The 13,425-nt window shown below is 36.4% G+C and overlaps 1 protein-coding gene across 4 annotated transcripts in view; it reads right to left on the reverse strand.

The window, feature by feature from the left end:
• The window catches only part of LOC150107363 (phosphatase and actin regulator 2-like), a 412,176-nt gene extending 400,645 nt beyond the window's left edge, over positions 1-11,531 (reverse strand). For 2 of the 4 annotated variants that reach the window (XM_090391839.1, XM_090391838.1), the window contains exon 1: positions 11,166-11,528. In XM_090391839.1, the coding sequence (XP_090247965.1) occupies positions 11,166-11,283 (118 nt within the window). In that variant the 5' untranslated portion in view covers positions 11,284-11,528. Of the gene's footprint in view, positions 1-11,165 lie in introns of all 4 variants that reach the window. The other 2 variants (XR_016548240.1, XM_090391840.1) reach the window with 2 other exon arrangements.
• Positions 11,532-13,425: the final 1,894 nt, after the last annotated feature.

The following is a 13,425-nucleotide window of genomic DNA, read 5'->3' on the forward strand; positions in this document are numbered from 1 at the left end:
CTGATTATCACAAGCTATTTGAATACTAATATAAAAAATATTTTAAATTTCTTTTAAATATCAAATCAAAACAGAGGTCACAAAAAAAAAATACAAACTGATCTGGAAATAAGCAGATGAGGAATATCTTATTAAAGTAAACAACGTTAATAAGATAGGACTTGACCCATCACAGTGTTTTGAGGGAATGTACCAGTAACAACAGGGTTATCATACTTGTTTAAGCAAGGATCTTGCAATGGCATGCTCCTGACGAAGTTGAAAGATGACAAAATTGTTCTACTTCAGGAGGTAATAAGCCAAAGACAAATTATAGGACATCTGTGTGTATTTGGAGTTAAGGTGATGGAAAGGTTAGTGAGGATTAGGATCCAGAATGAAGTCAACAATAGAGGCATTCTCTTTCTCTTTGATGATCAGTATGAGTTTTTGCTAAATGGAAATCAAATTTATGCAATGAGGTTATGTATTACATGATGTCAAATGCACTGAACAAGGGAGAAGCATATACAGTGGTACATTCAGATTTTGAAAAGGCCTTTGGTGGATTCCCACATGAAAACAGGTAAATAATCTAGACTATGTGGGATCAGATAACAAATTAATGCACTGTATAGGAGATTGGCTATTTGATAGGTATCAACAAGTTGTGCAGAGGGAAAATAGTTATCATAGAAGAGAAATGTAATCACTGGTGTCGAATGGGGATATGCATTGATGTAAAGTTCAGGAAAATTATAAGGGAGTGAAGTTGCCATTGCAATGTTGCAAAGTGTGTGTTTTTTCACTCAACCAATACCTCAGTGGTTTTGGACACAAAGCCTTCTGCAAGAATAAGTAGTAGGGTTACAGCTTAACATTAATATGTGGGATCAGATAACAAATTAATGCATTGTATAGGAGATTGACTATTTGATAGGTATCAACAAGTTGTGCAGAGGGAAAGTAGTTATCATAGAAGAGAAATGTAATTACTGGTGTATCCCAGAGATCTGTTCTAGAACCACTGATGGATGATTTGTGTTCTAATGATACCGGGAGATTTTTAAATGGGGGATATGCACTGATGTAAAGTTCAGGAAAATTATAAGGGAGTGAAGTTGCCATTGCAATGTTGCAAAGTGTGTGTTTTTCCCTCAACCAATACCTCAGTGGTTTTGGGCACAAAGCCTTCTGCAAGAATAAGTAGTAGGGTTACAGCTTAACATTTGTGGCCCTGGCAGGATTAGAACCTGCAGGAGAACAGATACACTAACCATTCAGCCAACCAGGCTGGAGTTGGTGGAGTAGTAATGCTACATTACCATGGAATTATTATAGAACAAGGTGGTTTCCCATTATTATCCTTGAGAATTTTGATTGAAGAGCTGATAACAGTTCTTTGTATAACACATGGGATTCAAAACCAGGGCATTTCAACCAAAGGCTCTATGAAAACCAACTGAGCTATGGAAGTTCTGTTGTAAAGTGTACAGTTTTAAAATTTGTAAAAGAAAGATAGGTTGTCAGAGAACATTCACATCAGTTTCTTCAAATGATTGAGATATCTTGCAAGAGGTGGGATCTGGTGCTGATGATGGACAAGGACCTAAAATTTAGTTGAACATTGCCAAAACTGAGATAACATATCATGCCAATGATGCAGAGGACACTGACATGTAAAAGTAAGGATGTTACAGTGCTTCTGTATAAAGCTGTAAACGGCAGCACATGGACTTACTATAAGCAGATTTGATCATCTTTCTGAAGAGAATGAGGATCCAGAAGATGACTACTCTTTAAGTCAAAGGCCATCATCTCTGGAAGGAGCCCCAGAGAGGACTAAGGTAGTTTCCACTCACTGGAATGTTGGGTATGAAGAAGGAGTGAAGAACTGCAATCTGAATTGCAATCCATGATTGAAACATGGTTGGGAAGGGGTTGTTATTGGATTAAAGTAGAATGGTTTTTCATAAAATGGAAGGAGACAGGGATAGAAAAGCTATGAGTAGGGAACATAAGAATTTTTTTTAATGCATGAACAGTGATTGGTGGGTGAGTGGAATGCATTACTGGAGAATATATGGATGCAGATACAGTGAAGGAATACGGCAAGTTTTGGTGAGCTATATATGACTGTAGATCACACAATGGGTCATGACTACATAGAGGTAAGATAATGATAAAAGTAATAATAAAATCTATAATACAAGTGCTATTTAGGGTCAAGTGATCAGGGAAACAGAAGAATTCTCATGATGGCATAAAATTCACATCTGAAGTCCGTTGACACCATATAGTCACTCTCATACCTCACCAGGTTTTGGGAATGAGGCCTTCTGCTAGAATAAGTAGTAGGGTCGCAGATATCCTTTCTACACAAAGTTAGTAGTACAATCACAAACATCCATGCCCAGGGTGGGATTTGAACCTGTGGCCTCTTGGCTGGAGAGCAGATATGCTAACCAGTCTATGATGTGGTAACAGAGGTAAATGGAGTAAGAGATAGAGAGAAGAAAGAGTTTGTTCAATAACTTTGAAACTGAATTATGTATAGATGAGAAGCTGCACTTACTATTTATGATCTTGTCATACATACACAATTCAGCTTCCAAGTTATTTTATGCAAGTTCCATGGAGCAGCATCCACAAAAATACTTTTAGAATAAACATAATGAAGAAAGAGCACACCTATAAGAAAGTGACAGTCTGTGAAAGATGTCATCCATTAAGCAGGTTTTCCCTCTTCTGGATAGGATCAAACATTCTAAGGGAAGTTTTTGGTATTATTATTATCCAGGCCTCCATGGAGTCAAAAGACTCATCGTGGGAGGTCGTTTTTAGGAAACACAAAGCTTATCATACCACTCCTTGAACCCACTGACCGTTCCTGCTCCAACCACTCTCTCAGAGAATGCATTCCAAGGTTCAACCACCCTCTACGCAAAGAAACCACTCCTCACCCTCTTGCGCACAGCCTCCTTTCGTAACTTCCAGGTATGGCCCCTTGTCATCGCTCCTTCCTGCCATTCCACCAAGTGAAAGAACTCTCCGATGTCTACGCTGTAACTGCCTCTTAACAGTTTAAAAGTCTCGATCATATCACCTTTCCTTCTATCCACGAAACTCTGCAGTTGGCACTCCCTCAGTCGATCCTCATAACTCATATTGCACAGTCCTAAAACCATCTTTGTTATCTGCCACTGTACCCATTCCACAGTCAATTTATCCCCTTCAAATCCTGAGGACAAAATCTGAGAACAATAGTCTAAGTGTGGTCTGATCAGGGTCTTATACAACGGAATGATAACTCTTATCTCTGCAGGTCAACGTCCTTCTCAGTATTGCAGCAATCCTCTGAGTTACCCTCACCAACTTTGCAATATGCTCCCTGAATTTCTTTCTGTCAATCATCACTCCCAGATCTCGTCTCCCCTACCTCCTCCAGTACAGCTCCTCCAATCGAGTATGCATTCTCCCATTGATGGATCCCAAACCTCAAGACTTTACATTTTGCTGCATTGAACAGACATTCCCATTCTTTTGCCCATCTGTCTAGTTATTCAAATCTTCTTGCAGGGCTGCCACATCTGCACTATTACTGATAACCCTTCCCAGTTTCACATCATCCGCAAACAACTGAATGTCCCCTTGCAATCCATTGACAATATCATTAATATAAAGGTTGAACAATACAGGTCCCAGTACTGAGCCCTGTGGAACCCCACTTGTAACCTTCTGCTTCCTTGATATTGCCCAACCATACACAACTCTCTGATACCTATCAGTCAGCCAATCCTGAATCCATGTGATTAACCCGACATTTAAACACCCATGTGCTGAAACTTAATTATCAGCTTATCATGTGGCACCCTGTCAAATGCCTTTGCAAATTCCAATAAAATGGCAGTATGTGCCTTTCCCTCATCAACTGCTCGTCACTTTATTATAAAAGGCAATCATATTACTAAAGCAAGAGCAATCATATTACTAAAGCAAGAGCACCCCATAACAAATCTATGTTGATTCTCACAGATAACATTACCCTCATCTGCCCAACTCTGTATATAGTCCCTCACTAATTTCTCCAAGACCTTAGCAACTACTGATGACACACGAACAGGCCTATTAGACATTTCCAGTCTGCTACCACCCTTATGCAGCTGCACTATCTTACCTTCCTTCCATTCCCTGGGTACCTTTCCCACAGCCAGACTTTTACTGAAAAGACAGGTCAACAGAGCTGTCAGTTCTTTAGCAAATTCTCTCAAAACCCATGGTGAAATACCATCCGGTCCAACAGCTTTACTAGTATCCAGAGTACTCAGTATTTGGGACACAAAATCCTCTTGCACCTCTAAACCCACCTATCCCTCTAGTATTAAAACCTCCTCCAGGATGAAATACTCCAATAAAGTGCTCATTGAACAACTCCACTATGTCCTCTCCATCAGTCACTCTATTCCCATTTTTATCTCGCAATATCATTCTTCCATAATCGTTTCTCCACCTACTGGCCACATAGATAAAAAATTCCCTAGGATTTTCTTTGGATCTTAGTGCCAATCTCTTCTCATATTCCAGTTTTGCCTTCCTCACCATTCTGGTCACTCTCATGGCCTGTGTCTTATATTCTTCGTGTATCTGTCCTCCACCCCTCTCTTATGTCTCTTCAATAATCTCTTTTTCAACTGCAGTTCCCCGTTTGATATTGTTTGTCATCCACTTTAACCAAATTGTGTCTGCTTCTTCACCCATGGAATACAGCTTAATATTGCTGCTAACAAATATTCTTTCACAATTTCCCAAGCACTAATGATATCCTAGCCTTCCAATTCTGCCCTCCATGGAACTGCTCCTAGTTTATAGCTAAGACTATTATAATCACCCACCTTATAATTCCACATACTTTCCCTTTTCTTTGATATACCGGCATGTCTGTTCATCTTCCAAGTCAAAACCACATGGTCGCTCTCTCCAACTGGTGGGAAAGATGTCATCTCACTTCTTATCAGCTCTTCTGATGCTATAACCAAATCCAAAACTCTTGAACCTCTTGTTCCCTCTATTACATGCTGCCAAAGACATTTGTCCCTCAAGAATTCCAGAAATTCTATCCCCTTCTTACTACTTGCATTTTCCTCTTTCCAGCTTATACTGCTGTAGTTAAAATCTCCCATAACAATCGTTCTTCTTGCACTTGCCAAGTTCAACTGCCTAAACATCTCCTGGTCCCCACCAGGAGATGTTTAGGCAGTTGGGCAACACCCCACTAAATATCCTGTCTTGGCCACTTCTACCTCACACCATATGCTTTCAAAACCATTTGTGCCACTGCCCACCAAAGCCTTTGCTCTTAGAGAACATAAGTCATCACTTATCATAAGCAGTACTCCACCACCACGTTTTCCTTTCCTATCCTGCCGAAAAATGCTGTACCCTGCCACTTCAATTTCGGTTATTATAATCATTCTCCGTCAACCACGTCTCAGAGATTCCAATAATCTTTGGCCAGGCTGATGCTATCAGTGCCACCAATTCATCTCCTTTATTTTGGATACTCCTGGCATTAGTATAGAGCATAAAAATGTCACTGCTTCTATACCTATCATTGTCCCCCCTGATATGTTTCCTGAACAGCTGAGAGTTGCAATATTTAGGAAAGAGAGGGTGAAAGAGACTTCTCAAAGAACAGAGGTTAGATGGAATGAAAAAAGATGCAGTGAATCTGATGCTGAAAAAAATAGATGTTGACCAGCAGCTGCTCATGTTGCCTTCTGAAAGTACAGAGCCAACAATGGTGAGGAAATCTCAGGAAAGGAAGCCATCAAGCATGACAAGTAATGAATGGCCAGAAAGTGAGCTGGCAACCTAATTGCAAAAAAAAGAAGGTAGATCATGAAATGGTAGTTTGCTGAGCAGGCTTATGTGCTGAACCTAACCACAGTTTCTCCAAACCTGGCTTGCGTCCAAAAGTGGGCAGTGACATCTTGAGATTGGTGGGATCTGTACTGCTTATTACTGATTAGCTGGTGGACTTCTACATAGTGAAGAAGTTGTCAACAGCCATGCTGTTGATGACTGTCTTGATGATTTTGAGACATGAGCAAGAGCAACTGCACAATAGTGTTCTAGCTGACTTTTTTTTTTTGTTATGTTTTTTGAATGGGTTGAATACAGGCTTGTTTCTATGCTGTAAGGTAGATGATAGTCTAACAGGAAACATTAAAAATTTGTTATAGTACACTTTACTGGAAAGGACCAGAAGATTGAAGATCAAAAGGAGTTGGTTTTCTTGTAAACAAACAAATTTCAAATAGAACATCTATCTATAAAGGTTTATCTGACAGAGTAGCTTTTGTCAAATTAAAGGTTAATGACAGAACATATATCAAAATAATATTGGTTTATAGTCCAGCAAGTGAAAGTGATGATGATGAAATGGAAATGTTTTATGTAGATGTCAAAAAAGCAATAGATGAAGATAAGTGTCAATATACAATAGTCATGGGAGATTTCAATTCTAAATTGGGAGTCAAGAGGGCAATAAAGAAACGTGTAGGAAAATATGGATTAAGCTTTCAGAATAAAAAGGGAGTTGCTGATCTTACAACTGACTAACTTCAAAGCTACGAATACCTTCTTCAAGAAGAGACCCAACAGAAGATGGACTTGGCTGAGACCGAATGGGAAAACAAAAAATGAAGTAGATTTCATACTTTCTTCAAGCATTCATATCTTCAAAGATGTTTAGTGTTTTAAACCATATTGCCATCACCTCTGATCATAGAATGGTGAGAAAGAAAATAGAAATACTGGTGAAAGCTGAGAGAGTTGTATCACAAAAAGGGAAAAAATATAACTTCAAGGTATCAGTGGAAAAGAAACTTAAAGAAAAATATTCAAATGATATCAAATACAGAAATAAGCATTGACCAGGAAGAAGGAAAAATAAATATTTTTATTGAATCAGCACAAAAGAGAAAAGGGGAAAAAAAGGGGCTTGACTAGGAAACTATCAGAATAAAAAAACAATAAATCTCACTGAAAAGAGAAAATAATTGATTGCAGAAGGGAAAGAGGAACTATTGAAATAACAGCAATAAATAAGGCAACAAAGATAAATATAAAAGAAGATATTAAGAAAAGAGAAGATGATATGATCCAAAAAAAATCATTGATGAAAATAGAAACCTCAGAATTCTATGAAATAATCTTTCATTTGGAAGAAAGAATATTATAGCTCTTGAAGACCAGAATGAAAGAAAATTATTTAGCAAACAAGAAATCACAGAAGAAGCAAAAAATTTCTACTGAATCTGTATAAAAGTGAAGATTAGAAAAACAACTCCAGAACCAACAGAAAAAATGAACTATGACAATACCTCTCCTATAGGAGAGGTATTGTCATAGTTCATTTTTTCTGTTAGAACTCTTTGAAACTGAAAAAGCATCAAAACAAATGAAAACAATAAAGCTGTCAGAGAGGATGGTTTAATAATAGAGATGATTAAAGGAGGAGGAGATATTTTAAAACAAGAATTGAAAATCCTCTTCAATAATAGCATCGAAAAAGGAGAAACATCCCAAACATGGAATAATGCAAACATTATTTTACTACATAAAAAAGGGAGTAAATTAAACCTAGAAAAGATAAATTAGTTTGTTATCCCATATTTATAAGCTTTCCACTACAATTATAACCAATAGATGAGAAACAAGACTTGATTCAGTATACAACTTTCTGAACAAGCTGGTTTCAGAAAGAACTTTAGTACAATAGATCATATTCAATCATTAAGTCTAATTATTGAAACATGAAATGAATACAACCTTCTTTGCATGGCCTTCATGGGTTTTAGAAAAGCTTTTGATTGCATAAAAACATCAATAATAGAGGCCGTAGAGATTATGGCATTAAAAACAATTTATTGATATAATAAAATATATCTATGGAAATGCTAGAGCAAATATCATTCTCAATGAAATAAGCAAAAAATTTTACATAAATCAAGGAGACTATTTCTCCCAAACTCTTCACATTAACATTGGAACATATGATGAGCAATTTAGAATGGTCCAATAAAGGAGTCAATATTAAAGGAATGAAATTAAACAACCTAAGATTTGTTGGTGACATTATTATTAATATAAACAATATGAAAGATTTAAAAGAAAGGATAGAAGATCTAGCAACTAAATCACTAGAAATTGGTTTAGATATTAATTCTGAGAAAACCAAAAAGGATACAATGAAAGACATGGCATTATTAAGGTAAACAATCAAGGAACCGAAATAGCAGATGAGTCTGTATACTTAGGAAAATTATTAACAATGAAGAAACAAGGAGTCATGGAAGAAGCGAAAAGAAGAACAGGAATATGATGGTCAGCTTTTGGAAAAGTGAACATATTTTAAACAGAAAAATAAAAACTGAGAACAGAGCATGACTGTTCAACCAATGTGCATTGATGGTTATGGTATACAGAGCAGAAACCTGGACAATCAAATAGGAAATAATAGATAAAATGCAAAAAAAACAGAAAGAAGAATGGAAAGATGTCTGCTAAACATAAGACTTGAAGATAAAATCAAAAAATGAATAAATAAGAACTAAAACAAAATTTTTAGATATTGGAAAAAATCATGCTTCGAAAGAAACAGAAATGGGCAGGGCTCAAGGGCAATAGATGGACAAGTTTTACTGGAGTGGCAGCCATGTGAAGATAAAAGATCTGTGCAAAGACCTGAAAGAAGATCATCAGATGATATAAAAAAAAAAAAAAAAAAATGGAATTCCCTGGAATCGACAAGATCAGGACAGAAATAGATGGAGGACGGGAGACACCTACAGCCAGAAATGGCTATAAAAAGGATTCAGAGAAAGAAAAAAAATAGCATAGATAGGTTTTAGCACAATAGGAGAGATACGAGATGACTTGTTGCTGTCAAAAGCTAGTCAGGATTGTTTTGAATTTTCTGACTAAGTACTAGGAGGAGACATGCAGTGAGAAGTTCTTGATTAAGTGAGTATTTTGCATTTGTCATTAATGTGCAAGTCAAAGAAGAACAATGATATCAGTAGGATAACCTTGCTTTTGAATGCAAACTGCAGCAAAAACATGGATGGAAAAAGTTGTGCCTAATGGCATTTGAGAGAGAGAGGTCCAAAAAGTGATCAGACCTGTACACAGCAATCCAGATATGCCATATCAAATCCTTATAAAGAGGAATGATAATTTCCTTATCTCTGCTTGTTAGCATGTTCTTCAATAACAAAGTAATCCTATGAGTTACACTGGCCACTATCTGCAATATGCCCATTGAACATCAGCTCCCAGGCCAACATTCCCAAATCTCTAGCTTCATCAAATCAACTTAAGCACACAGCTTGTAATATTTTCATCCCAAATATATATAACTTTACACTTTTCCACATTAAACTGGCTCTCCACTACATTAACTATTACATTACTCAACTGTGCATCATCAGCAAACAACAAATATTTCCCTTCAAATCATTTCACATGCTGAATGGTGGTATGTTACATGAATGCCTTCAATTCTGATAATTATTTCTATTTTGTTTGCTGAAGCATATGGATGGACCTCTACAGTGTATACGAAAGAGATGGTTAAGAAAAGGTTGATGATGTCATCAGGGTGAAAAAGTGGATAGACAGATTATCTGTATTAGGTCACTGTTAACAGCATCCCTAACTGCTTAATCAGAAGAAATGGAAAAGAGAATTGACCTTGAGTTGTGGATGGTGAAGTCGCTAAGGAAGATGACTACACTTGTTCGCATATTGTGACTACAGAAAATTATGCTTTATAGAGGTAATCAAAAAAGTAAGAGCAGTTATCAGAATTTGATAGTGACAACAAATTAATGCAAAATCTGGTAAGATTCGATCTGATCCAGAGCAGATCAAACCTTAAAGAAAGTGAAACTGAAAAAAATTCAATTAAAAAATAATTATGCTTTACAGATATAATTAAAAGTGACATTATTATTAAAGATTATTTCAGGATGCCTAAATTACCTTGCACTTCCAAGGCACAAAGTGGTTAAAAAAATAATAATAGCATGCATCATCTGAAATCTCTAATGTTAAAAAGGCATGCTTGCATCTGAATGCTTACAAGCTACATGCTTGGGAAAATTCAATAACGATAAAGTTATTTCTCTCCCTATAAGCTTTCAGTAGACCCTTGTAATGTTTCAGGTATATATATATCCCTTTGCAGTTTCATATTCTCCTGGCCTGTTACTAGAAGATTTTGCAGTCTAGTAATCACACCACTATCCTCACTAAAGTGTTCATGAAACAAAATATTCTAATTTACATTTTATACTTATTTTATTTTCCTATGTTTATTTGTACATATCATGGGGGATATCTCAATAAGCCATATATTTCATGTAAATGAAAGGAATGGGTACAGCTCAAGCAAGCTTGTTACCTCCTCAATGGGAAAAAATCACTGAACACAATGTGTGGTATATTTATTTCTATGCCTTTACTAGTATGTCTCTCTTGCCCACAGAGAATAGCATAAAATCATCCAAATGATTGCAACCTGTCGCAATCCTAACATGAGCACATCAGTTATGAATGCCGTATATTCTCGTGAATACAATAATAAACATTGCCTATTCTTAGAGATATGAAAAGGGAAATCTTGAAGTAAGTGTATGTTGTGTAAAAGGAATGCTTCGTTATGGGCATATTCCTTCTATATTTGCTGGGAACGTTGTTTACATTTAAATTTCCTACTGACCAGCATAATGAAACTGAAAAAATGAGTTTGTTGTGGATGAAGAACAGTGTGTGTGTGTGTGTGTGTGTGTGTATATATATATATATATATACAGTATATATACACAGTATACATTTATAAATGAGTAGCAAATTTTACATGTTGAAATGTCTCACTTTAGGTGTCTAAATTAAATATTTAATTTTAAAAAGACAAAAGCGTTTATGTATGTTTATCGGTATATATATATATATTAATTTATTGCACACGGAAAAACGTTTCGTCAACTTTGCTGTGAGGTCGCTGCCGTCCACGCCTACCAGAGATATTTACTCCACCCTTAAGAAAAGTTTATGGAGCGAGCAAGGAAAATAAACAAAAATGATCATAATAAAGCACTGCTTATAAAAATGGTACACACCATCTTCCCGACGAAGCTGCGCTAATACCTGAGCAGTTGCTTGAGGATCGCTATTACTCCTCTGACGGCGATGACCTGTTTCTCTCGCCTTTTCACCTCCACTTGCTGTGGTAGACATTATAAGTCTCGAGCATTTCCTAATTTGGCAAATTACAGCCGAAGTAACTCCCGAGGATGGCCGATCCTTACAGGTAAGCAAACCACGGTCCTACGAAGAGGAAATATTTCGAATTCTTCATCTTTTAATAAAAAATGCCTTTAATAATATTTCTAGATCACCTCTCATTCTTCTGTCGTACGGGGTAGCTTCCTGATATACAAAACCTGATGATGTAAATTAATTTTATCCCATTGAACTGATATTAAAGATCAAAGCAGTTGATAACCCTACCACAAAATCGTTAAGTGCTTGAGACTAGAGCGTCATCTGTTGTCCATTTGTATAGACACTGAAATAAACATTTATAATTTTAGCTTTCGCTAGATGGCGCGTGTGAGATTCTGCAGTTTTGTTTTTTTGTTTTTTTTAATGACGTGCGATAAGTGGTTATTTGAATTGCGATGGTAAGGAATGTCTTATGTGATAAAATATAAATCTGTCTTTTGTTAATTTGTTTTGAAATGCTATAAAATGAACTAACGTGAAATATCTTTATTGAATTCAGTATTCACCTACACCATTGATTTATAATATTCTTTCTCATTTAACGCACTGTCATGCTACGTATTTACTAAGCACAGTTTATTTGGGAAAAACATCCATTTTTTAGCAAAACTCAGCCAAAAAGCTGAGCTTCGAAGAAACTAACAACTTACAGATTATTGTTATCTAATTACATATACTTCCGTCTCTACTTAATTGTGGTATTGCTTATCTTGTACTACGACGATGATTATTAAAGTATCTGTTCGACCAATCGTTTTGAGTGTTTCTTCCTTTAACAGTGCCATTAGAAATATAAAATCATAAATTGTGTTGATTTTGATTAAGTTTTAAGTAGTCGATACTATATTCTTTTTCCATAAATTATCTCAGATATTCCCCTGGCTCCTCCATATCTCTGTTGCAACATTTACTCTTCGGTTGGGGAAACCGAAGGATATATTTCCGTACAGGATGTGAGGAATCTCTAGGGATTTTTCAACCGAAGGCATTTAACCATCTCAGAGACGGCAGTTTTTTATCCTGCAAACTCCAGATAACGCATTCTTTTACAGATGTAATATACTGTCTACCTTACCTTAGTTGCTTCAGCAATAATTCTATCTAACACTCTCTGTCATTCGTTTTTTTATTTTATTTTTTTTTTTACCGCCAGTAATAAGATCGTAAGTACGAAGGTAAGAATTTCACTCCACCAATTTAAATGCACCCTTGTCCATTAGCTGTGTATGCTCTGCTTTCCAATCAGTTTGCATAGCCTGTTGGAACCCCCCCCCCCATCATGGCCATATTAGGTAGATTAACCTAATGGTTAATCTACCTAATAATACCCATGAGAAAGAAAAAAGTCCCTGCAAAAGGATGTCATGACATTTTCCCTTCAGTATTAAAGGAATGTAAGGAGCCTCTCTTGGAGCTTTTCAACTGAAGGTGATATAGCCAGTGTCATATGGACTTGCAAGGTTTCCCCTAATGGAAATTTTGGTTTTTGAGAAACAGAAAAACCAGTCAAAGGATGCAAGCAATTAGCAAAAGAAACACTGGCCTTATAACAATAATTGCTTTCACCATATGCCAACCAATCAAACCCTACAAAAAAAAAAAAAAAAAAAAAAAACTCAAGGAAAAAAATCCCCTCCCCCGGAAAATTTTTCTCAAGTACAGATATCCCTTGCTGAATTACTTAACACGGATTTGATTATTGCGGCAATCCATTGATATACGCGGCAAGAGTTTTGATTAATGCGCCTTTAAATTTACCATGCAAAATCAAGCTCACACCACGAGGCTGCTAGCCTCATGGTCATCCAAATTCTCCTGATGATCTGTGTGAGAATGTGAATGTTTTATTTTTCCTGCCAAATACAACATCATTGTTACAACCTATGGACATGGGAGTCATTGCAACTTTCAAAGCCTATTTTCTTAAAAAGACATTCTCGAAGGCAGTTGAAACAACAATGGGTGAAAATCATGCCATGAGGCTGAATGCCAGCCAGTTACTTTGCTGCTAGCATTAAGAGTGGGTGTATTACAAGCTCCAGTTGTTCTGTTGTACGTATTTATAAATTACATTCTTCGTAAATTTTACAGCCC

The sequence above is a fragment of the Typopeltis vanoorti genome, chromosome 4 (assembly GCF_054136105.1).
Source record: "Typopeltis vanoorti isolate ZY-2024b chromosome 4, IOZ_Tvanoo_1.0, whole genome shotgun sequence".
Classification (NCBI taxonomy): domain Eukaryota; kingdom Metazoa; phylum Arthropoda; class Arachnida; order Uropygi; family Thelyphonidae; genus Typopeltis; species Typopeltis vanoorti.